Here is a 26,800-nt window from a genome sequence, read left to right as displayed (position 1 = left end):
AATGCCATGTCCCAAATCTCTCAAAACCCATTTCATGCAACATTATTTTGTTTTGCACAACCTTCGGGAAAAAAATTTGGGTATTTTGCACAACCAATCTTTGCATATTTATTTTTTTTCTCCCATTTTTCGCCTATTTGAGAGTGTACGCTAACGAAGACGGCTCATTAAGGGTATTTTTGTCCCAAAATCTTTTTTGATGGCTAAAAACAGTTAAAAGTATCCTGTTGGACTTTTACAAAAACACGTTATTTATAAGGGCCTAAAAAAAAATCCCCATCAAAGATTGTTGTTTATAAGATGTTCAACAATAACTGAAAAACCCAACTACAGCTAGCCTTCATTCTCCATTTACACTGGGTTGTTTGGTGATAAGGAAACAGAATGGAAGGCAAAGGTGGAGGTAAAACTATTTTCCTCCAGTTTGAAGGGGGAACAGGGAGGAAAATGATGAATCTGTATATTTAGATTCCCTCAAAATCCAATCCATCTAGAAGAGTGGACCAAAAAGAAAAAACGAAAGCAAACCACCCTTTAAAGACAAGTCAAACCATTATGCTTCTACCTTCGGTCATATTTTCCTGCTGTTTCCAATCTCTTTAACCAAGGATGAAGAAGGAAAATGCTTCCTGCTTTGTTTCCTTTTCCTTTCCTCATTTATTTTCTTAACCTTATTTCCTCGCCTTTCCTTTTTTTTTTAAAATAATAATAAAGGCAAAGATAATAGAATTGAAATTTAAACTATTATTTAAATAAATATTCAAAACTATTTTTTAAAGGTCAAAATTCTTGAGAAGTTCCTATACCCATGCATTTTGTTTAATTTTGTCCCTATACTCAAAATCGTAACATTTTAATATCTTAATTTTGAAAATTATTTTAATTCAATCCTTCCCTTTAACGATATCTAATTTTACTGTTAAAATGATGACATTAGCATTGACATCAACGTTGACGTAACACATTTTGATAACATGACATCTACATAATGACGTGGTAGACCACGTGGCACTGACGCTATGACGTGGTAGTGCCACGTGGCACTATTATAATGACATGGCAATGCTGACGTGACACTTACATGCTGACATGTCAGTGTTATGCGACAAATCAAAAATTTTCTAATAAAAATTTTTTGTGCCACGACATAAGGACTAAATTGAATAAAAATATATAGTATAGGGACTAAATTGAACAAAATTGAAATGTTAAGGGACTAAATTGAACAAAATATTTGAAAAATGCAAACTTTAAATAGATGATTAATAAGCCAAATATTTAAGTGTAAAAAATTTATAATGTTAAATATATATATATATATATTTTTACTTGATTATTTGATTCTAAAATATATATATATTAATTTATTTTTTTTTATAAAAATTAAGTTCAAATTCTCCCTTTATAAAGCAATTTCAAAAAACAATTCATACCTAAAGTCAAATTTAAATGAATAATTTACATTGTGTTGGAATAAAATAATACAAAAAGACTAAATAATTTTTTTTATTTATAATAGTACAAAAATTTGAAATTTATTTGACTTAGTTTTAACTTGAGTTGAACTTAAATTAGCAAAATAGATTGATTTAGTTTTTCTTTTAAAATAATGAAAAAGAGAGATATGGAGTTAGCGATGATTATAAAAATAATTCTTCGTCCTAACTTGCTTAATTTGGCCATTACAAACCTATTATTATAACATAAAATCTAAGTTACTCCAACCCTTCAATTGTTTATTTATTTTTTACGTTTTTATTTTATTTAATATTACATGTTATATTTTTTAGATTGAAATTTCCTGGATTAAAGATTGCGTTTATAGTTGATAGAGTTAAATATAACTGTAAATATTTGTAAAATTTTATTTTGTATTTACAAAGTTTTTGTAGATCCAAATTAATAATTTAAATTTAAATTTAACAAAATTTGATTGTGATATTTGAAGTTAAATAAAATCGTTTTATAAGAAATTTTGAGTAAATTTAAATAAAAGATAAATTGAGTAAGGGTTGAATAATTTCAAAAGAATAGTTATTTGTAAATTGTAAATATTGTAACTAAATTAATTTATTTTTTTAATTTGAATTCAGCTCAAGTTAAAAATTAAATCAAATAAATTTTAAATTTTTGTACTTTTATTAATCGAAGAAAAAAATTTATTTAGTTATTTTATATTATTTTATTCTAACATAATGTAAATTATTCATCTAAATTTGACTTTATGTATGAAATTTTTTTCAAAATTTTTTTATAAAAAGAGAATTTAAACTTAATTTTTACAAAAACAAATAAATTAATGTACATATTTTACAATCAAATAATTAAAAAATATTTATATATATTTTTTAACACTATAAATCTTTTGCACTAAAATATTTAATTTATTAATAAATATATCTATCATCTACTTAAAATATTTACATTTTTCAAATATTTTTTTAATTTAATCTCTCAACATCTTAATTTTGTTCAATTTAATCCCTATACTATATATTTTTATTCAATTTAATCTTTATAATTGACAAAAAAAAATTTAAATTTGAAAAAAAATTTTAATCTGTCACGTAACACTGACATCAACATATCAATCTCACATCAATATTATCACATCACCATAATAATACCATGTCACATACTATATCATCAAAATATACCACATCAATATTGAAGTCAACGTTGACGTCATCCTTTTAACAACAAAATTGTATGTTCTTAGACAAAATAATTAAATTGAAACAATTTTTCAAATTAAAGAATTAAATTATTACGATTTTAAATACAAAAACTAAATTGAACAAAATACATGAATACATAAATTTCTCCAGTATTTTGATCATTTTTTAAAATTAGATCTAATAAAATAGAATAGAATAGTTATTTTTATGCATTTCTTGTCTTTGTTTTTAAAATTTCAATTTTGTCCGTAAGGTGATCGGAAAGTGCCAACTAAACCACTCTGACATCTGGGTAATTTACTCAAATCCAAATCTTACATTCTCTTTCTACTTTCTTACCAAATATAAAAGCTGCTAAAGATAATAGAAAAACGCAAAAGCTTCTAAAGATACGAAGAAAACCTAAAGGATCAGAAAAATATGTATATAAATTATCCAAAAAAGAAAAAAACTAGCATGTACATCACATATCAATAGCAAAAGCAGAAGCCCCAATTGGCAGCTCAGCAAAGACAAAATGTGATGCTAAAAGGCAATAAGCGCATCCTACTGAATACACATCTTATTAGTCTCATTTTCCCAGCCTAAAACATAGGAAAAATACACATCTTATTGCATAAATACATAAATAGGAATGCCTCGGTTCTCCTGCTGCCGAAAAGGGAAGGGCAGACAATAATACATAATGAATTCATAGCTATAGCACTCTCAAGACTTCTGGCCAACAAAAGCTACGACGCGGCACAACATGCATCTACCAAGACCGAATTTTCATACACTCAAACAGAGAAAACCCTAGTGATCTTACCCCCAACTACCGAAACTTGGACTAGGACCAGGAAATATCAAATCTTGAAAACTTACATTCACCTAGTCTCATCCTCCAATGCACGGAAACCAGCTGTCAGATCCTCATAAAGCTTTTTGAGCTTTGCCACAAGAGCTTCTTCTCCTTCTGCTGGGTCCTCGAATTTTTGTGACCTGTGATGTCAAGAAATTTGACAATTTAAGCACTGCATCCTAACACACTAAAACATTTTTAGTCATTTTTTCCCTTTAATCTTTTTGTTTTCTTTGGTCCATTACCAGCAAAGTGCTAAACTTACACTAATCGATAAAAGAGATCCCCCAGACGATGCTTGATAAGACTGTAAGTTATCTTCTGACCATCCATCCCGGCTGCTTTCTCTACTGCCTGCACACAACTTGCATTACTAATTTCACCCACGCCCCTCCAATTGGTCGACATAACAAAGTACAGTATACCACAAAGTATAACATAAAGAATAGAAAGAACAGCACCGATGTTGAGTAGACACCAAACTGGTTAAAATATACAAATCTAGAGGCAAGGTGACTCGGATGTATATCACTCAAAGAAACATTTGCTTGACCTACTTATCTAGAAGCCCAGAACAAAAAGAAGGGTAAAAAGCTGGAAGCAAGGTTTATAAATAGATCTCTTTTTTCTAGAACCTGCTATCATACTTAATCTTGTCAGCAATAAAATGAAGCATTACACCAGCACCTGAATCTTACCCCATAGATATTTCAGAATTTATATTACTAATTTTCATCCTCAACTTTTCTTTAAGCAACAAAGAATAGTAATAACCCACTTAAAATAGTTGCCATTTTCTTTCCCCCTACTTTTCCAAATATCTAAAAATAGCCATAATAGAATTTATTGGAAAATGTGGTTGAATTGATCAGCAGTTTAAAGAGTAGCAGAAAGCATGGGATGCATTACCTGGTTGGCCAAAGTATTGAAATGAATAATGTTGCGCATCATCCAAACAGACTTGTAAAAGGGGCAGAACTTGTCATATCTGTCACAACAGACCCAACAACATGCGCACAGAAGGATTACCATATAAAGACAAGGACATTGAAATATTGATAGCTACTGGTACTCAGATAATTTTCTGATATCACATTGCAAGAGCTGAAGCTTACGGAGTAAATGCATTCTGAGCAAGATAATCTTCCCTTAAAAGCTTAGCAGTTTCTAGAGTGATCTTATCTGTTTCAGCTAAAGCATCCTTTCCTACAAGCTGTAACAATATAAATTCAAAAGATGCTGAAGTGAGACGAGATAAAAGTACGTGCCATGAATTTGCAGTAACAGGCACATAAACTAAAAATAACATTACAAAAGGATATATTAGCAAAAGCAAAAGTGGGGGACAAGAGGGAGATTGCAACATTATGCTGTGTCTAATGATTTAGTGCTTGGTCAAAAATCACCTATTAATTCACAGCTTTCACAGCTCACTATTCTCCCTCTTATGCCTTCAAAGTTTAAACAGTTAAATAGCTTGATTATAATTCATCAAAAACCCATACCAATATAAAACAACATACCTGGACAATTTCATTCAGATCATCTTCCCTCTGAAGCACCTCTCGTGCCTTTGTCCTAATGTAGATAAAATCTTGATCAAATTTCTCATAGAAAGATTCCAATGCCTGGATACAAGAAGAGAGACAACCAATTAATATGGAAACTGGCATCAATTGGTAAAAGGCCTGCTAAGTAATAGAAACAAAAAAATATTTTGGAATAATTACAAACAATGAGGGATCAGATTATGAACATACCCCTGAGTACTTTGAGTATGAAATAAGCCAGTTGACAGAAGGGAAATGCTTCCTCTGAGCAAGTTTCTTGTCAAGACCCCAGAAAACCTAGAATTTAAACCAACAAGGAAGGTGGAGATACTAAGTTCCAATAAATAACTATAACCATCATACACAGCTAAAAAAGGCAGCAGCACTAACACAGCTGGCACCTTTAAAATAATGATAACAGTAATACTGAACTGATCCCACTATCATTTTTGGGTAAATGTCCTTTCTCTCCCCTCCTCTCCCCTGGTGCATTCGGGGAAAGGGTAGGAGCCTAGAGAATGCATAAAACCTTGATCTATACCTGGACAATACTTAGGGTTGCAGATGTCACAGGATCGGAGAAATCTCCTCCAGGAGGAGAAACAGCACCAACAATTGTGACACTGCCAGTACGTTCTGGCCCACCAAGGCATTTAACTTTACCCGCACGTTCATAGAAAGAGGCTAATCTTGCTGCCAGATAAGCAGGATATCCACTATCAGCAGGCATTTCTGCCTGTAAATGACATGAAACAAGATGCCAATGTGAGAACTTAAACAGAAACCCGTGAAGCCAATAAAGTGAATACCAGAAGTATACCAGACATAAAAACAACAAATAATATTTTTGATCGTTTTCAATAATGAAGTGAAATTAAATGTAAAAACATTTACCTACTTAAAAAAGTGAATAGCAATAATCAAATGAACTGCTAAATTATAAAAATATTGGCACCAGAGTTCTAAACTTTTATGAGATTCTATGCTATCTCAAGAGTTTCAAGCAGATAATGCGAACTATTGTAGTTGCTTTTAAAGAAATTTTACAACAACAAAAAAGCACTCAGATATAGACACACCATAAACCATCAGCTAAGAAACAGCAAGAGGAAAATCACAAGGCCATCATAAGGTAAAAGGATCAGCAGAAAACTTATGGTTTCTATTATCTCCGCACATAATTTGAGAAAAATGACAAAATATATTGAGAATGCACTGACTACTCTTAATTTACAAGGAGCACTTTCATAAATGCAAACAGTTGCCCAATTGAATATTCTAACATTGACATCTTTTAACAACCAAACCCTCTACTTTTCTTTTTGGTCCACTACATAAAACAAACACTGGCTAGCCAAGGACAAAGCCCCCAGAAGACTCTTTATCAAAGATACATACAAAAAGCCACCTCATCAAAGTAAATGCCGATGAAAAATTATCGCAAAAACTGCAAAGCTACTTTTCCCCCAAACTTATTTGACAGTATTTATAAGCTGGAGCACCAAGATAGAAAAACTGAAGAAAAAAAAAATAGCAGCTCTAGCCCAATTACAGTGAAACATCATTAATTTACAATTAACCATATGTGCTGTCATCAGATCGGAACAGAGAGACTAAATTAAAGCATTCTCAAGGGACCTGGTCAATAAGCCTGAATTATATCAAGCATTAGGAAATGAGATGTCAAAAGACGAAACAGGTCATTTCATTAGTGAAGTTTTGGCAAAAGGTTTTACCAGCCGTCCAGAAATTTCTCGCAATGCTTCTGCCCAACGAGATGTTGAATCTGCCATCATACTAACATTGTAGCCCATATCTCTAAAATACTCAGCAATAGTGATTCCTGCAAATCCACAATGAAGAAAAACCCAAAGAATGTGACTGGCAGCCCATGTCTTTTCATAATACAAAAGAAGCAATAAAATTAACAAGATGCCCCAAACTTGTTAACATAACTGTAGAAATTAACCAAAAGCAATAACTGATAACTATTAGGTCCAAATGTTACTCTTCACGCAACTATTCAATATACCATTACTACAATTCGCAAGTCATAGTTTTACCCGTATAAATTGAGGCTTCACGGGCAGCCACAGGCATGTTAGAAGTGTTAGCCACAAGTGTTGTACGCTTCATGACAGATTCTTCACGACCATCAGGCAATGTCATTGTCAATTGAGGGAAATCCATAAGAACCTGAAAACAACATAGAATCAGGATACTAAAATCCCCAAGAGAGATTAAAATTCCAAAAGAAAAGATGAAAAAACACCTCGGCCATTTCATTTCCTCGTTCCCCACAACCAACATAGACAACAGCATCAGAATTAGAGTACTGCACATGATCATAAGAATAAACTCAATTAAAACCCCATTATTATAAGAAATTAAAGAAAACTCAATACGAATATACATAAAAATTTACCTTAGAAAGTGCTTGACTAATAACAGTTTTACCACAGCCAAATGCACCAGGAATAGCACAAGTTCCACCAAGAACCGAGGGGAAAAGGGCATCAAGAACACGCTGATTGAAACCAAAGCCATCAGCAAATTACATCCTTCTACGAAGAGTCAATGAAAACAACCAACAATAAGACTTACCTGCCCAGTAAGCAGAGGGGTATCTGCAGCAAGCTTTGTTGCAACAGGTCTTGGGGTACGTACAGGCCATGTCTGGGTGTAGCACAATCCCAATTAAAATTTTGAAATCATTAAAAACAAGTGAATAGTAGTTAATCAGTACATATGGCAAAATATTGACCCAACTTAAATGGCCTGCCCAAAACCAAACCTAAAATGACTATAAAAAGTCAACGGCCCAAAGCCAAATGGCACAAATCAACCTGGCACAGTACTACCTATTGGTACAAGGAATGACCAGACCCCACCCATAACCCAGCCCCACCAAACCCAAAATTGACTCAAATGTCAACAAACTGAACCCAAACCCAACCCACCCATTGTCAACTATAGTGAAAAATGTAATGACATGGAAAAGAATTGAAAACCTGAAGCATGGTTAATTGCTTTTTGACACCTTGAAACTCAAGCTCTAGCACAGTATCCTGCCATGAAGTAAAGGGTCAATTATAGCAAAAAGAAAGTTCTGCAACACAACATTTAAGCATATAAAATGGCATGATATAAAAGTTAACAGGCAGACCTTCAATGAATATTGACCAGGGGGGGCAATGTAAGTGATTTTTCCCATTGCATCAGGTGGAAGGGCAACATGATGTTGCATCAAACTGTTTTCAAAGACAGTCTGCATGTGAATTTAAAAGTGTTAATTTCTAGACTTTAGAAGAGTTAAAAGCAATAAAATGAATTGATCTAAGTATCATCCTATTTTTCTAAAGAAACTGACGTATACATTTTCCTTAAAAGATGCAAAGCAGTGAAATCATATATGTTTTATTTATTATTTTTATTTATTTATGTTTTGGCTGTCTCCCCCTCAAAAAAGAAAACCAAAAAAAAGTAATTTATAAAATGATGGCCTCCTTTTTCATTCCTAGGGACAAAAAATTGTCGACATGCTGACTTTTTCCTAGCTCACAGTCAAAGTAAATTGCAGTGAGACAATCTGTCCCCCTCCCACTCCTTCCCCTCCCCCATTCTTTTTTTTTTAAGAAACCGAAACCAAAAAACCAATTCATTTTCTTTGTGTTTAAATTCCATAGCTAATTGAATTATTCTCCTCTCATCTGTAATCATAATCATAATCTGATTATTTTGCATATTTTAAAAACCATTACAAATCTCTAAAACTGGGATCAGTGCTTTGTTCAACTGAGAACCATTTGCATCTCACACCTAAGGTTATTCAGGTGACCAGTACCTTGGCAGAGCTCTTCTACTTCTGCTTACTTAAGGAACAACTAATATAAATGACAGCACAAGGCCATTAAACTTACAGCATATAGGTCTCCACCAGTTAGAAGGTCCCCCTCACCTGCAGGAAATAAGCATTGAATTGAACACCAACCTCACAAGTCAATATCTATTTAAGTTGCATTTTGATAGCTGCATACCTATTTTTTTAGGCTGAAAATCCCAAAGAGTATCTTTGTCAAGAGCAGGGACTGAGACTCCACGAGGGATATACACATCACCAGACCTTTTAGCGATAGTTTTCAAAGGCCTCTACATTGAAGAGCAGAGATTAATTAACACCGAGTACATGATAAAAATAATAGTATTATTAATGGCTTAGCTGCTAACTGGTAAGTTGGGTTTCAACTTTTCATAACAAAACAAACTGTGGAATGAGCTATAAAAATACAAGGATTTAAACTGCACATGAAGTGTGGTTGAACCTGAATGCCATCAAAAATATTTCCCAATATTCCTGGTCCTAACTCCACTGACAGAGGCTGCAACATCAACATACGATTATAAGCGAGTATACAATCGACTCACTCTCAAGAAATTCTAAGTGCAACCTTTAGTGCAGTTAACAAAACAAAAGAAACAATAATATCACCTTGTGTGTCCGCAGAACAGGATCATTCACCGTCAGGCCAGCCGTTTCTTCGTAAACTGCAATAAGAACATAAATAAAATTTCTCATCAATTTTGAAACTCATTCCTGCCAAGGACCCTCACAATCGGCACGGGTAATTCTTCTTTTTTCTTACATTCTTTCTTTCCAAAAGTAAAAGAGCATGAACAAAAGGGAAGGTATAGCTGAAAGTTAATGTTAGTATTAATAAAACACCTTGGATTGTCGCAGAGTCTCCTTCCAACCGAATAATTTCACCAATCAGATTATCATGTCCAACACGAACTAATTCATACATGGCAGCACCAGCCATTCCATCTGCAACGACGACTGGTCCTGAGACCTGCATATTATAGTTGAAGTGGAGAAACAAGAAAAAATAAGTAAGACATAATACATTATACTTGCAAACTCTGTAGGTCAGTGGTCAATCAGAAAAAGCAATTCAAGTTGATTGAAAAAGAATATGAACATAATAATTAAGCACCATAATCTTTTTCCCTCTTGTCCTGGAAAAAGCAAAAATGAATATCTAGCAATTTCTTGTAATAGGAAATTAGTTACATATCCACATGATAAATAGAAAAAAATAAAGTCACTTTCTCATTTTGTATTCTCATGGAATTCAAATAGCAGGTTTCTTCAATCAACTGCAGAGTGGCAAATTATGACAGCATTACTGTAAAAAAACAGCAAACATGGCCATCGATTGTACCAAATGCAATGAAATTTACCCAACAATTTTGATTCTGATACAGGCTTCACACCCAAATCAAGTACATCAATATGGCTCAAATTGTGCAACAAAAGCAATTTAATGAAACAAATCACCAAATATACTGCCACTGTTGTATCAGAATCAACAACAGTTTAACAAAATAAACTGCAATTTAAAACCAAAATGCAACCTATTTTTATTATTACCATACCTCTGACCAAAAAAATAAAGAGAAAAGTTACACAGGACACCAAAATTAATAGTAATGAAAATTAAGAAATAAATTAAAAGGCAGTGAGAGCTTCAGATAACAACAAAAATTTTGAGAAAAGAAAGTGAGAAAATGTAGCCCAACTTAAACTACTATGCTACGTGTCAATTTGAATAACAAAAACACATAACACAAAGTATCGGACACTCATCTAAATTGGCATCCAAATCAATTCAATATTATATAAGACTGATTATGCGTATAACACACACATAGCAAAAAAAAACTCAACAAAACTAACCCTTGAAAGACAGATCATAAATCTCAAATCACTATAATTAGCATTTAGAGGGAAAGAAAAGTAGATCAGGAATCACAAAAATAAAACAAATAACTGAATCAGTTCACCCCAAACTCTACTTAAAGAAAATAAAACAAACAGATCAAGTATGACAAAGCACATAAAAACATCTAAAATCAAGTACACGAAAGTAATTACACTAAATTGAACTCTAAAAAAGCAGATCATCCCATACAAATGCTCAAAACATATCCAGTTAATCTCAATCCAACGTTCAAATTGAGGTTGGAAATGTAAGAAACGATAGAATGAGGAGAATTCACCTTGCGAACATAACCATATTCGCTCTCTTTCTCTGAATCCTCAAATGTGGTCAATCTGGCTCCGTAAACTGCCGGCATTTTTCCTTCTTTATTAAACGAAATTTAACAAAACTAAAATAAATCCAATCGAATCTCGATGGACTTCTAAATTTTCAAGATCTGATCAACAGAGTAAAATCGAATCGATTTTAGTAGATACAAATAAATAAATTATCGATCAAAACCCTAGGGTTTCAATCGAGAGAAAAACTCAGTGACGCAAGGCAACCACTCAGAGAGAAGGAAGGCAAGAAAGAGAGTCAGAGAGCAAGAGAGGAAGTGAACGTGAATGATGAGATTTGTGATGATTAATAGCAAAATTAAATTTATTTTAAGCATTTACTAGAATTGGTGCACATTGAGAAACAGCTTTTGTCAAGTAAAAAGTAAAAAAGATAATTCTTTTCCATGTGATTTAATTTTATTTAATTATATCTTAGGTTTTTATGTAATTTCATTAATTATAGGTATGTAAAATATTTTACACATAAAAAAACTTTTTACTAAAATATTATAATCTTTAATATAATTTAAAATAATTAAAATTAATTAAGTAAAAAATTTTATATATAATATGAAATAAGTTTTTCACTTATGAAAATCTTTCCTTTCTTTTAATTTTTAATTTATGATTTATTAAATTAATAAACTAACTAATATAACAATATTATGAGAAATAAATAAATAAAAATTGTTAAATACTATATAAAAAATATTTTTTATGTTGAAAAAATTTGTTTTGTATGCATTGCATAATTAATGAATTTTAATATTTTTACCATATTACGGTAAAAAATATTTTTTGCAAGGTTATCTAAACAATTTAAAATATTTTCAATAATTTATTTTAATAATAAAAAATATTAGATATTTTAATAAAATATTTTATATAAAAAAGATTTTACTTCAACAAATTATTTTATTGGTACTAAATGGTAAGTAATATTTTTTATAATATGATGAATGTTAAAATTACATTACAATATTTTATAATGTAATATAACATTACAATGGCATCACTTCACATTCCTTTTGCAAATCAATATACTTGAAAAAGCTTTTTAGTTTTGCATTAAAATATCTATCATCTTTTTCTATCACCTTCTCTCTTTCCTTCAATTTCTCTTATCTCTTTTTCTAACTAATCAATCATTACTCAATCATTCTATCTCTAAAATCTAAATTTCAATGATTGATCACCATCGATCGTCATTGTCGTTCTTCCTTATCTTTTAATCGATTTAATTTTTTTTCTTAAACTCTATCTTTTTATCCTTTTTTCTCTTTTTTCTTTCAAAAACAAACTTAAATAAAACCACCAATTAGTGAAAAATGCTATTGTCAAAACCAATTTCTTCTTCCTCTCCTTTCCAATTTTTTTTTATCAATTCACTTTATAGGAAAGTGAGAAAAAAGGAAGAGAAAATGAGAAAATTATCGTTGAATAAGGGAAAAGGGAAAAGAAAAGAAAAGGAAAGTAAGAGAAAGAACAAACTTGTTGCCGACGAGGAAAATGAAGGGAGGATTTGGCCAAAAAAGAAACACGAAAAAAAAAAAGAATAGGAAAAGGAGGAAAAGATGGATAGATGACAATCGAGGTTAGTAGGTCTGGTGAGAGCGTACTTTAATTTTTTCATTCTCCATGGAATGTGGTGGGTAGAAATGTGGTTGATTATGTTAAGAAGGTTTTTGAGAAAGAAACAATTGAGGATGATTTATGTAGATCAATTATCACTTTGATTCAAAAAGTGAAAAATCCAAAACATATCTCCCAATTCAAACTAATTAGTCTTTCACTAGCGATCATTAACATTCTCATGAAAGTCATTACTAATAGATTGAAACCCTTTATGAGCTCTCTGATTTTCGAGGCACAATATAGCTTTATCCTTGGAAGACAAATTACAGATAACATAATTATAACATAAGTAATTGTCCGTTTTTTCATAAAGAAGTAGGGAAAAGTAAGGTGGATGATGATTAAGATTGATCTAGAAAAACATATGATCATTTTAGATGGGAGTTTATGAATGATACTTTTTATTTATGTTAAAATTCCTGCTGTTTTGATTAATATTTTGCTTAATAGTTAGAATTATAGCAAATCACAAATACTTTGGAATTACATGTCATCATATATATTTGTACCTTCTAAAGTTGTAAGACAAGGTGACCTATTATCTTTATACATTTTTGTATTGTGCATGGAACGGTTGGCACATGGGATTAACAATGCAATTGATCAAGACTCAAGGAAATCCATCAAGCTAGGTAGGTAAGGTCCTTTTTTAACTCACCTATTTTTTGCTGATAATTTAGTACTATTTGCAAAAGCCTCAATATCTTAAATGGAGGTGATACAAGGAGTATTAGAAGATTTTTGTGTTTGTTTTGGAGAAAAATATGAGTATACAGAAGTCCTCATTTTATTACTCTAGAAATGTTTCTAAAGAGACTATTAATAACTTAATACAATGCTTGGGCTTTTCATGTTCAGAAGATTTTTGGGAACTATCTAAGGGTGCCACTAATCCATGGTCAAACAAGAATCAATTCTTTTCTTTATTTAGAAGTGAAAGTCCATAACTGTTTGTTTACTTGGAAAGCATCCACACTTTTGTTTACAGGTAGACTTACTTGAGTTAAACCTATTTTATCTAACATACCTTATTATATAATCCAAACAATTTCAATATTTGTCAATATTTGCAAGAAAATTGAGGCCTGTTGCAAAAATTATCTATGGGGTGGTGAGTCAAACAATCGTAAAATTTATCTTCTAAAGTGATAGGAGGTTTGTAAGCCTAAAGAGGAAGGTGGCTTGGGAATACGTTGTTTGAAGACCATGTGTAACACCCTGATTTTTTATATGGCCTAAATGTGATGTTGGCTTAGTGGTTTCACAAGTTTATGCTTTGATATTGAGTATTCTTGATGAATTTAGGTGAAAATGACAATTGTGGCACTTAAAGCACAAAACTTTGAGACTTAGCCAAAATCTTGAGGAATAGATGATAAATCCTGAATTTTGAAGATTAGATTGAGATTTGATTGTGCGTTTGAGTATATGAATGAGAATTATAAATTAAGATAATCATTTCGAAGTATGGCTAAAAAGGGACATGATTTTAGGGTGTTAAGTTCATATTTTTGGAAGTTTGGGTGCAAGAAAAGGTGTAATCTGGGCAAAATGTATTGATACATTCTTAGAAAGATGAACATGTATTGATACATTTGAAGTAGGGAGCACTCAAGACCATTCTGCCCAAAATGTATCGATACATTCATTTGAAATTAAGGTAGATGCATCGATACATCAGAGAAAAAAGGCAAAAATAAAAAGGGGTTTTGGGGTCATTCCACCTTATCTCTCTCTCAGCTCTTTCTCTCATTCTCTCTCTACCCTCTTCAAACCCTAAGCCACCAAATCCCATTTGGAGTGCATTTTAGCTAGATCAAAGCTTGGGAAACCATTTAGAGGTAAAATTACGCATTTTTACTAATTGGTTTTAGATTTAATTGGTTAATAACCTTGAATCTAAATATTTTCAAACTTGGCCAAACTCTCTCTTTTTGAGTTTATTGGAGATTTGGAGCCTAGATTTGGGTAACCCAGCTTTTAAGGTAAAGGTTTAGCTCATTTGTTGGAAGATTGAGCTTATATATTGAATTTGGGTATTTTTGAAAACTTGGGATATTTTTAAAAAGTTAGGAAATAATTATGATTTTGATGCTTTGATGTGTCTAAGGGGAGAATAAAGGCTATTGATGCGCTTGTGAGCTGGAGGACGGCTGGGGGCTAAAGGTTGAGCTTGATTGTGGTGTGTCTCTGATTGTCAAGGTGAGTGAGATTTAATTAAGTGCATGTGATGCATTTCGCATAACGTATGTGCTGCCATGGTACTAAGATAAATGATGCATGCCTAGGCAGATGAACCTAGGCTAGAAAACTATATGTGTGTGTGTATGTGTGTGTGTGTGTGTGTGTGTGTGTGTGTGTAAGGTATGCCTAGATAAGAATGCCTAGGTTAAAGAATCAATATGTATGCATATACCTATGTGTATGAGTATATATATTCTTGCCTAGAGGTATGTGCTTAGGCTAGAGAATGAATATAATTGTGTGCCTAGATGTGAATGCCTAGACTAACTAGTTATTTGAAAAAGGAAATTTGTGTTTATATGAATTATGGTGAGCCACATGGTGGCATTGTGTTGGAACGCATGGTATATGGGACCCAAAGCATGAGGCCTACACATGGTGCGATATGAATTATGAATTAAGGACTATGCGAAATTATGATGAATGGATTGCCCAATTAGGCATATGGGCACAGTGTGTGATTGGGATAATGGCACAGCAATTGAGATGATATCAGTTATGTGAAGTCGAAAGGCCATGATTATTTGTGGAAATGATATATGCATGAATGCCCATGTATTTGTGATTGATTTGAGCATACGTATAAGGCTATTAAGCGACGATTGATTCGATTAAATACAATTAATACCCATGTGGAGTTAAAAGCATGAGGGCCTATAGATTGATTATGTTTTGTTTGATGATGCCTTAGAGATTTGAAGGCATTTAGAATTATATTGTGGTTAATGATGATTGAAGCCCAATGAATTTGAATACGATTTGATGTGGACACATGTAATGCTACAAGCATAATGGCTTGATTTGTGGTTATGTGTTTCGTTTGAGAAATGAATTTCGAACGTTGATTTGATTTAAGGTTGAGTGGAGTCTGATACCCTGTGACTACGTTCGTGCCTTAAGGATGGTGTTAAGTAGGGGCAGTGGTTGATATCTCGCCTGTGATTCCCACTTATAGTGTACGATGCCATCATTGGGAGATTACTCTAGATGGTGATTGTGATGCCACCTATGTGAGATTACTTCGGGTGATGTCGATGTCAGGAGTTTACTCCGGTTAATGAATCAAATTCTCCACTAGTTGCTCTAGTGTTGTGTGTGATCTATTTTCTGCCCATTGCTTTGGCACATGCATGATTTGTTCTCCCCCCATTGCTTCAGCACATGCGTGATCTGTTCTCCACCTAGTGGCTTGACCCTACGCGTGATTTTTTTCTTCGCCGGTTGGTTATTGTGCATGATTGATAATGTCTAAGGCAAAACCACTCACTTGGTTTTATTTAAACCATGATAACATGCATAAGAAATGGCATGATTTGATTTGAAAATGAAATTGTGGTGACTGACTATGAATGGTATCTGATGAAAAGCTTCGAGATAAATAATTTATATGTGAATGATATTCGTGGTTGGGCTCAGCAACTAAGGTGTGCCTACGAAGCCTAGTTTGATGGTAATGGCTTTAAGGGTAAGCCTTGATTTGAAATGATTTGTTGCGAGGACATAGAACTTGGAAATTTGTGGATATGATACGCTGTTAATATGTGATCCGGTGAGTTTGACTGTGATGAATTGTGCATGTAGGATATTAAGATGATCCTTGCACATTTGAAGTATAGATGTTTGAATATGAATATATTATAGCTAGATAGGCCTATATGTATACTATATATATGTATAATATTATGCTATGATAGCATCCCTTCATTGAGTATTAGATGAATCACCCCTTTATTGTACCATTTGCAGATAAGAGAAGTTACGGGATTTCATGACAAGTGTTGTCAATTGAACGATTGCATAATTGGCATCCAATAGGTTTCCTTCCCAACATGTCACTCCACTGAGTTTATGTGGACCTTTCGCCTTCAAGTCTAATTAGATGTAAATATGTTACGCATGATGTGCCATTTGAATGGTATAAGGGTTGTTATGTATGAACTTAATTTGATGGCCAGTGTATGACCTTAAGTATAATTGTATGGATTGTGAGCCAAGGATAATGTAATATATTTGAAATTATTACGAATATTTGATTATAAATTCCTTGGCATTTGAGTTATATGGTTATGAACTTTGCGACTTGCTCGGGTTTAGTAGGCTTGCCTGCTAAGCTCGTGCACTGGTACAAACATTTGGATTTGGGTCGTGACACCATGAATGATGATTTCTTGTTGAAAATCTATTAGAAGATTGCAACCAATCCAAATGCACTATGGGTGAGGATTCTACGTGGTAAATACAACATAGGTGTCATGACCCAATTTCCAAGCCATGACCGGTGCATGGACCCAATGGACATAGCCCACTAGGCCCAGCAAGCCTGTCTATATGATTTGTTCATAGTTCCATCAAAAATTTGCTAAAGTTCTATTTCATAATTGCAATTCAAAATAATACTAACCGTTGCCATTTCATAGTGGCATTACCAATCAAATATACATAATTTGCCTAAAATATATATCTTAGTACTTTACATCACATTTATGTATTTACAACAAAATGATTCTGGGCTTCCAGTGGAGTGACCAGGATGAAGGTACGGCTATGAAATGCCAAGTTACCTACCAAGGATATGAATCTACGAGGACACCTCGACTTAGTTACCGACTGTCTCTTGATCTGAAAACATGAAGTTGAAAACGGTGAGTATAAACCCAGTGAGTGAACAAAGGAAGGGAACAAGCATGCAATAAGGAAGATTTAAAGAAATCATGATGCCTTTATCTTTAAAACAATGCAATTTAGTTTAGTTCTTATTAAAACCCCTCATTTAAACCCCCAATGAGTAAATCACTTGATGATAAAGAGTCTATGCTCCACGAAGGATTTGAAGAGTAAAAACTTTAATGACATTCAAGCAAATCAAGTCAAGTAAACGACGGGTCCTTGCTGCAGCGGAAAGGCATTCTCGTTGCAGCGTAGCTGCAGCGAGAATGAATTTTTGCTGCAGCGAAATTTGGCTCAAATTATCAACTGACCGAGGGTTTCTCAACTAGCCGAGGGTTTCTTACCAAACCTCCTCATTTCAAACTTAATTAATTAATTTCTTAATGTTGGAAGTTCATGCTCGACTATGGTACCATAGAAGTGGAAAATAGGGCAACAACTGAACAAGATAATATGCAACACAGAAAGTTTCTCGCTACAGCGAGAATCCATTCTCGCTATAGCGAAATTCAAGCAACAAAATAGAAAGTTTCTTGTTGCAACGAGAAGCTTCAGCAACTTGCTCGCTGCAGCGAGAATCCAACCAATGTAACCCTCCAAACCCCGAGACCTTTTCGTTGTAGCGAGAAACATGACACCAACAACAATTTTTCATTTTCTCAAGAAAAGGCCATTTAGCTGCAAGGACAAAATCAACTTGAACATGCTTAGAAATTTCCAAGGTTTAACATGCAAGATTCACATGTAATACAACTATATACCATACTCATAAACTTTTTATAGCACACGTATTTGTATATAAATATACATCATCATGCATACCATCCCACCATCATCAGTTCATGTGCACTCCCCACTCGCACATGATTGGGTCATCATCAGCTCATGTGCACTCCTACACGCACATGGCTAGGTCATCATCATCACACACAAAAAAGAACATCCAATGCATATTATACATATCATAATATTGTGATAACACATGAACCATTTATATGGCACATTTCCACAAGATAAAAATATTCACCAAGGGCTTGTTCCCTAAGTAGATTTTTAAAGAAAACTTGGATAAAATCATTTAAATGTTTTGTGCAAATACATTCACATTCCCAAAACAATTTTGAAATGCAAGTTTGCTCACAGGGATTGGTTAAATCTCTACTCACTCCAACTTCCTCTATTGGTCCGAATGGGGTGATGGGGCTTCGTTGGAACCTATAATCACTTTAGCATCATCACCATCAACCCAACTTGGCATTAATACTATTCTAAAGCTATTTTCTAAGTTAAGTTCTACTAGTCATTCTTACTAGCTCTTAACTACTATTAAATGGCTATCATTTGCACCACTCTATTCACAGTAAAAATGATTAAACAATCTCAACAATAACACTCACAAATCAAGTTACTAAACATTATCAACAACTAAAAATAAATTTTAGTTCACTTCTCACCTTCGTAGCTTTGTAAATTTGAAATTCCTTTCAATAATTCTCCAAACTATTATAAAAGCTCCCTCGTTCTCTCTCTAAACACCTAGCTAATGAGAGAAAGTATGGGAGTAAGATTTTTTAGGGGTTTTAAAGTGAAAGAGTGAAAGAGCACAAAGGTTCTATGAAAGGGTAAGCATGAAAAGTGGAGCTAACTTGAGAGAGTTATGGAAGCTTGAAGAGAACTCCTATGGAAGATGAAGAAACGTAAGAAGGAAGAAGAAGAAGCTACTGAAAATGTGAGAAGAAGCTACTAGAAGATGATATTTATAGCTCATGCTTATCCAACTCCACTTAAATTATGAAAATGTCCTTAACTAGTTAGCTTGTTCTCCTGCAATCCTTTATGCTATCTTTTTACTCTTTTGACACTGGGACAAGGTCCCCAATGGTCTAAAAATACTCTGATTTATGAAAAATCAAAATTTTGACCAGAGATGAAAACTGATCATTTTGCCCCTACTTTGGAAGTCATCATTATTTTTATTTTCTTCATCATTTTACCCTTATTTTCATCATTCATCTATGCTTTAGGCTTACTTAGGCTTTAATGGTGTTCGAAAGTCTACTTCTAAGGGCTTACTAGGGAAATGACGAGATTACCCCTAGCCCGTGTTATTACGTCTATGCCTAATTACGAGCTTATAGAGATCGAGGTCTCACAATAGGATCCCACTTAAAACCAGATAGTATTGATTGAGCCGGTTCTTCTTCTCTTTGGACTTAAATAAGTATACTATGGCAAACCTTTCAAAAAAAATATCAAATGGGCAATTAGAGATGGTCAAGTTACATAGTTTTGGATGGATATCTAACTAGGAGAACGACCTTTAATTAAAGGAGCCCGAATGATGGGTAACTTTATTATGATAATAGTACGGTTCGTGTCCTTACTTTTCCTAATGGAAATTGGGATTTTAAGTGTCTCAATACATTGTTAATTGATGAAGAGAGAAACATTCTTATGAAGGCCATGCCACCTGTGTTTTTTGACAGAATAGATGATTTATATTGGGCACATTCTTCATCTGGTTTATTTTCTGTTTCATTGGCTTACAATTGTATGTAGGAGATCACGGAGACTCATGATACAACACTAGGGGGAACATGGGGAACATGGCTTAGCGCTGAAAAAAGACCACAACGTATATGCGCCTTCTTGTACCGGTGTTTGCAATAGTGCTTGCTTACCAACAAGGAACAGAGCTAGTGCCATATATCAAATGACCCTAGTTATGTTCAATCCTGACAGGAGGAAGAATCTATTTTGCATACCTTGCATGATTGCCCATTTGCTAGTGCTTTTCGATTTCGATTTTTACCGTAAGGATATCAAGAACGTTTCTTTGGATCAAATTTTAATTGATTGGCTTTCGTACAATTTGTCTCATTGTAAATTAGTGATGAATGATAATATTTGGAACAAGCTACTAGTACCTATGGAAATGGAGAAATTCTTTTATATTTGAAGGAAAACAGGTTGCAATAAAGAGACAATTAAATGTTATCCTAAGTTTTTTTTTTAGTTATTAATAATGCTTGTTGTAAAATTGGGAATGGCATTGAAGCACTTGAAAATAGAAAAAAGGAGATTTTGGTTGGCTAGGTATCTTCTTCATCTGGTTGGTTAGCCTTAAATTCTGATGGAGCATTTAGAAAGTTAGTTGGCATGTCAACAGTTGGCAGTGTGTTTCATGATTCTAATGGCAACTAGCATGGTGGTTCTTCTATCAAACTTGGAAGGTGTACGACATACCAAGTTGAGTTATGGGGTGTTTACCGAGGCCTTAGTTTAGCTTGGGAATTGGGAAATCATAAAATTAAGCTTCAATTAGATAGTAAATTAGTAGTGCAAGCCATCACTTCCTCCAATGGTCATCCATGTTCTAACTTGGATCTAATTGAGACTATTTAGCAATTACTCCAACATCGATGGGAAGTTAGAACACGACACATATTTAGAGAAAGAAATACTTTAGCCAACTGCTTGGCTAATAAAGGCTTTGATATGGAAGAGAATTATGAATTTTATGACATTCCTCCTTTAAACACCAAAAATCTTCTCATGAGTGATATCTTGGGAATAAATTTCCCTCAATTAATTAGAATCTAATAAAGTTCATTCCCCCCCACCCTACCCAAAATGTAAAACTTATATACTTAATTAATTAACTAATTTAATACTGCTTTAAGGTAATTAAGTAATTAGTTAATTAAAATAGCTACTTAACTAAATTAATTAATTTAATTATAAAATTAATTTTAATTAATTACTTTAATATAAAAATATGTAAGTGTATTAAACTTGTATGTCCGTACATAAGGGTAATTTGAGAAATTAACATAAGATTCCCAGTAAAGTATTTGTAAACCAAATGTTGTAATGTAATCTTCCTAGTATTTTAATTAGTACTTTTCATATATATTAAATGCTATAATGTTATCTTCTCAACAATTACATTCTCAATAATCAAATTACATTGTAAGGCACCAAATGATAACTTAGTTCTTTTCATATTAATATTTGTTTATTTATTTTCATTAATGTATAAATCAAATTACTTGTTAGAGTGTGAATTCTCATATGTTTGCATATATATATATATATATATATATATATATATATATATTATAAATTGTGTGACTCGTTCAGATTGAATGACATTTCATGGGATCCACATGATTAGTGTGCTTAGCTACATTTTTTGATCATATCGAGATCAAAATGTTGGGTCAACTTTGAGTAGACACATCATTATCTAAAATCAATTGATTGACGAATCATTTTAGTTGGAAACAACTTTTAATACATACCATGTGTTTATGGGTCGGGTTAGGTTAAACTTCTCAATGCCTTTGACTCTCAATGTCAACAGGAGCCAAGATTCGATTCAAGCTTGAGTTTAATCTGACCCATCCAATCAAGTTAGGTATAGTATTAAAATATTAAAGAAATTATATTGATTATTAATGTAATAATGTTCTGGGTTGAGCAGGATCTATGCCTTATAAGTATGGGTGTTACATACCCCATCAGATTAGTCTCTTAAGGAGAAGATAATAATCCTATGACAAAGTGGTTTCATAGCAACCCAATCTTAACCCAATTCACGCCAAGCACCTCCAAAGAAAGGCCCAAGGTCATCGTTGGATTGAGTGGAGGAGAATGTCACATCGAGTATTTAAAAAAAAAGTAGGCATGGTGCTTAATCTTACATCGAGCAAGTAGAGATCTTGAAAGGCTTATAAGTGAGGGCGTTGAACATCCAGTCAAATTAACTTTTAGAATAAAGTAATGATCTTGTGACATAATGTGCCAATTTAGTTAATATAGGATCTAATTCTATCAATTTGATAAACAAATTTGGTCATGAAATTTCAATTCCATTAATAGTTTTATTGGTAGCATCCGAAAAAATTTTGGTCTATAATAGTGTGTAGTACACACAATGGCAAAGCCAAGGTGCTGGCAGCTGTCACCTTTTAGTTTTTCAATTTTTAATTTTTTTATTATAATTTATATGTATAAAATTTTAAATATATAGATCTAGTAATGGAGCTAGGATTTTGTGTTTGGGGGCGAAGAGTCGAAAATAATGCCTATACAATAGTCAAATTAGAAGTTTAATGTTTGACAAAAATATAAAGAAAATTCAATGAAAAAAGTTCATATGAAAATTATACAAACAAATCTTGAAAATTATTCAATGGAATCAATCTTAATAAATTATTTTAAAAAAATTAACTTGTATAATCATAAATAATTTAATAAAGACAATAATCCCAATTTCTAGATAAACTTAACAACAAACAAAAACTAACAAATATAATAACAAAAATATAAATGAGAAGCAATCGCCTAAAAAATATTAAGACTATCAATAAACAATTCAATGAGGAAGCAATTTTAAATAAAAAACTTAATTATTCACAAGAACCTAAGAAAAAAACACACAAAGAATTTGTAGGAAAGCACTTAAGTAATCCCTAAATAAATAAATAATAACTAACTTTAGGTGCTTGATCAAATCCCTATTTTGTTACTTTCAACAAAAAATTGACTAAAATGGTAAATTCTAAATCAAAATCACAAATAAAAATGATTAAATAAAAAATTTAAAGTTAAAAATATTAAAAATAAAATAAATAAATAAACTAAACTTATTGAGTATTATGATATGAAAATTGAGCTACTAACTAAAGGTTTTCTGCACAAAGAATGCTGGTAAATAAAAAAATATAAAAAATATATTTTTTTATTTGTAAAATATTTCGTAAAAAAAAAGAAAATAAGAAATGATGGTTGTAAAGTTGTGGAGAAGTGTGATTTGAGAATAATTTTATTACAATAGTTTTTATTTTAGTTTTATAAAAGTTAATTGTTGAAATAATTATTCTGGACATTTCATCAAATAAAAAATTATTATTAAGATAAATTATAAAATTTCAAAAAAATAAAAATATATTAAAAAAACTTTAAAAGTTTTGTAAAGGTAAAATTATAAGATTTNAAATTAAAATTTTTAAAAAATAAAATATATTAGAAAAATTTTAAACATTTTGTAAAAGTAAAATTATAAAATTTTAAAAAATAAAAATAAATTACAAAATTTTTAAAATTAGTGGAGACGGGAGCCTCACTAGCCCCCCTTCCCTCCGACTTTATATAGATCAATGACTTTATATAATTACTCTTTAGTTATCTTTTATGCAAAATTAGAAGTTCGTCGTTGAGTACACATACTTTTTGGTTGTGCAAATTGAGATATGATATATTTTGTTATTGAAACTTATTTTAAATATTGACACTGAAATTTTTTAAATTCTACAAATAAATTTAAAAAGCTATCACATTCTCTTAGATCATAATAATTAAAAAGATAAATAAATTAAACATAATTAATAAATATACATTTAGCAATCCATAAATTTACTTTGTAGAGCTTTTGACTCCACCGTGATATATAAAATGTCCTTTCCTCTTTGCCTCAAAAATATTGTCCTGGTGCGAGGAAGCGTTGTGTGTGCCACCGCTTGCCACGCCGCGTCTGTGGGAAGGGAACAAATCAAGCCAACCCCGTCCCACCTTCCTGCGTCGATCTTGACTGGGGGCTAGATTTCAACCTTGCATGCCCTCTCACCAAGGGGTTAATTAATATTATTAATTAATCCTTCATTATAAAAAAACAAATAAAAATTAATGCAAGATCTACTACAGAATAATAAAATCAGGAGGAATCCATAAAACAAGTGGATAAATCAGAAAGTTGTATTTATGTGGGTACGGACAAGGCAAAGTCAAAATTGAATGTGCACGGTAGTTTCCCAAAGGTAGAGCCGAGCCCCGTGTGTCACATCTTATCTTGGATGTATCCTATTGCTGTATTTTGTCATTTCCTCCTTTACTCTCATTCAATTTTTATTGCCCCTTTTATCCAACGCTCCCGACTTTTCGCGGTGTTGAAAATTTTTTCAGGAACTGATATATATATATATATATATATATAATATTATTTATTATTTAAATTAAAATATTTAAATTTTTAATGTTTTTATGGAATGGAAAAGAGTATATAAAAAATGAAAGAAATTATAGCGGCTAAAATAATAATACAGGACTATGATTTAATGAGTAAATTGGATCCGTTTCATAATCAGAAAATAATTTGTCAAAATTATTTTCTTGCTTAAAATATATTATAGAAAAATTTAATGTTTGTTGTTATTTGGATAAATTGTCGAAAATATTTTTTTGTTGTTTGAATCATTTTGTTAGAAAATATTTTGCACTATGTTTCCCAAAACATTTAACTACATATTTGTAATGAAAATAAACTCAAATTTTTCATTAATTTTCTATCTCATCACTTTTTTACCTAATATTATAAAATTATCAATATTCATCAACTGTGTAAAATATTCAAAACCTATAAAGTGTATTCATCAAATGATGATCATTGAAATATTTTTTATTATAATTATTAGTAAGATTTATTCAATTTATAAATAAAAATTTTAATTGCATTGAATAATTTCATTATTTTTCTCCTTAACTGTAATAGTATTTTTTTTATAACTACGCAATTTTTTATTGCTAAATGTCAAGGTTATAAAAAACCTTGGTCTTTAAAATTACAGTGAAAAGATAATTACAAAAGAAATAAATAAAAACTACCTAAGATAACGCTTAAGTTCATGTAATCCGAATGTGGGATGTTTGAATTGTAAATCAATTATAAAGAAGCATTCCGCCTCTGCATAAAGTATAGATGTTGGGGTAAATAGCAAAGCCTTAGCTAGGAGCACTTTTTTTTTCCTGACCAAACGTATCAAACAAAGATCCATGCACCTAAACCATACAAAATAACACCACCTGGACACATTAATACCTTACCCAATCCATACAAGTCCAACACTATTACAGAAAGAATTCCACATGGACTAAACTCCTTCCTGTGTCCATCTCATTCAACTTCAAGAGTCTTATCCCACTCAACATCCCCATCAAACTAGGATTCCTTTGCAAGGTAAAACTCTTCCTATTAACCAACTAGCGTAAAACCAAACTCCATCATACATACACCTTGATTTATCTCAAACACTTGTAGGAAATCGACCTCTCTTAAAACACCTTCCTTAGCTAAAATATCAGCCTCACAATTCCCCTCCCTATTTATGTGTGATCTTCCAGCATACTACTTCCCTTTGCATATTCGTTATTTGCAGAAAATACTGTCTGAATCTCCATGATGCTTCTCGAAGGTTATGGATCTATCTCATTGCATTCAACGAATCACTTTCCACCCAAAGATTTACATGGTTTCCCATGAGTCCCAGGAAACTTTGAAAAGCTTCCTTTATGGCTAGAATTTCCGTTATACACGAATCTCCTGCTCCAATAGCCTTCGAAAATTTTAACAGAATATAACCATCCTTATCTCCCAAAATCCCTCCTATTCCAGTTGGTCCCGGATTACCTTAAGTCACTCCATCCACATTAAATTTAATTCACCCATCTTGTGGCGCTTCCCATTCAACCTTCTGTCTTCGTACTCTCCCTTATCGTGGCAATGAAACAAATGAAGGACACCTAAGTATATCTTCCACTTTTCCATTAATCTCTAGCCATTTAGCTTACCCCATAAAGCTAATTGTAATTTAATTAAATCAAATAACTGCCCCACTTCCCATTTCTTCCCATTAAACACAATTTCATTATGGAAAAGCCATATAGACCAAGTGATTACATAAAAGGCTAAGAACCATAGCTTTGATTTATAATTGCAACAAGGCTTATCCCATGCTAAAAAAAAAACTTTTCTAGAATTTTCATGCATCACCCAACATACGTTCCACTCCGAAAACCACATGCCCCAAACTTTCCATACCTCTTCACATGTAAAAAATAAATGTTGGACAAACTCAATTTCCTTTTTACATATCACGCACATTGCTTGATCCTTGTTTATTAAATTTCTTTTAACTAACTCCTTTTTCACAGCCACACATTCCCACATAACTTGTCACGCAAATCCTTCCACCTTATATGGGGCTATCTTAACCCAAATTATCTTCCACAAATCTCTATTTTC

General features: G+C 32.3%; 1 protein-coding gene across 1 annotated transcript; it reads right to left on the bottom strand.

Moving 5' to 3' along the window:
* On the bottom strand, positions 3,087 to 11,482 carry LOC18595594 (V-type proton ATPase catalytic subunit A). The gene is made up of 20 exons (XM_018123690.1): positions 11,130 to 11,482; positions 9,793 to 9,919; positions 9,559 to 9,614; positions 9,392 to 9,448; positions 9,107 to 9,218; positions 8,990 to 9,027; positions 8,236 to 8,337; positions 8,081 to 8,137; positions 7,674 to 7,745; positions 7,495 to 7,596; positions 7,342 to 7,404; positions 7,133 to 7,265; positions 6,806 to 6,912; positions 5,611 to 5,805; positions 5,280 to 5,366; positions 5,043 to 5,147; positions 4,635 to 4,732; positions 4,429 to 4,507; positions 3,785 to 3,873; positions 3,087 to 3,659 (listed from the first exon to the last, which is right to left on the bottom strand). Exons 1-20 carry the CDS (start codon positions 11,205 to 11,207, stop codon positions 3,545 to 3,547), a joined length of 1,872 nt encoding a protein of 623 aa, XP_017979179.1. The 5' UTR covers positions 11,208 to 11,482; the 3' UTR covers positions 3,087 to 3,544.

This window comes from Theobroma cacao, chromosome 6, assembly GCF_000208745.1.
Source record: "Theobroma cacao cultivar B97-61/B2 chromosome 6, Criollo_cocoa_genome_V2, whole genome shotgun sequence".
Taxonomy (NCBI): domain Eukaryota; kingdom Viridiplantae; phylum Streptophyta; class Magnoliopsida; order Malvales; family Malvaceae; genus Theobroma; species Theobroma cacao.
The sequence above is the reverse complement of the archived record's forward strand: the minus strand, read 5'-3'. Positions and strand labels throughout refer to the sequence as shown.

Excerpts from the sequence above, each read along its gene's own strand:
- LOC18595594 (XM_018123690.1), bottom strand. The coding sequence starts at position 11,207 with ATGCCGGCAGTTTACGGAGCCAGATTGACCACATTTGAGGATTCAGAG. Across the intron at positions 9,219-9,391 it reads ATATTTTTGATGGCATTCAG|AGGCCTTTGAAAACTATCGC; the intron begins GTTCAACCACAC and ends TCTTCAATGTAG. Across the intron at positions 3,874-4,428 it reads TCAATACTTTGGCCAACCAG|GCAGTAGAGAAAGCAGCCGG; the intron begins GTAATGCATCCC and ends AGTTGTGTGCAG.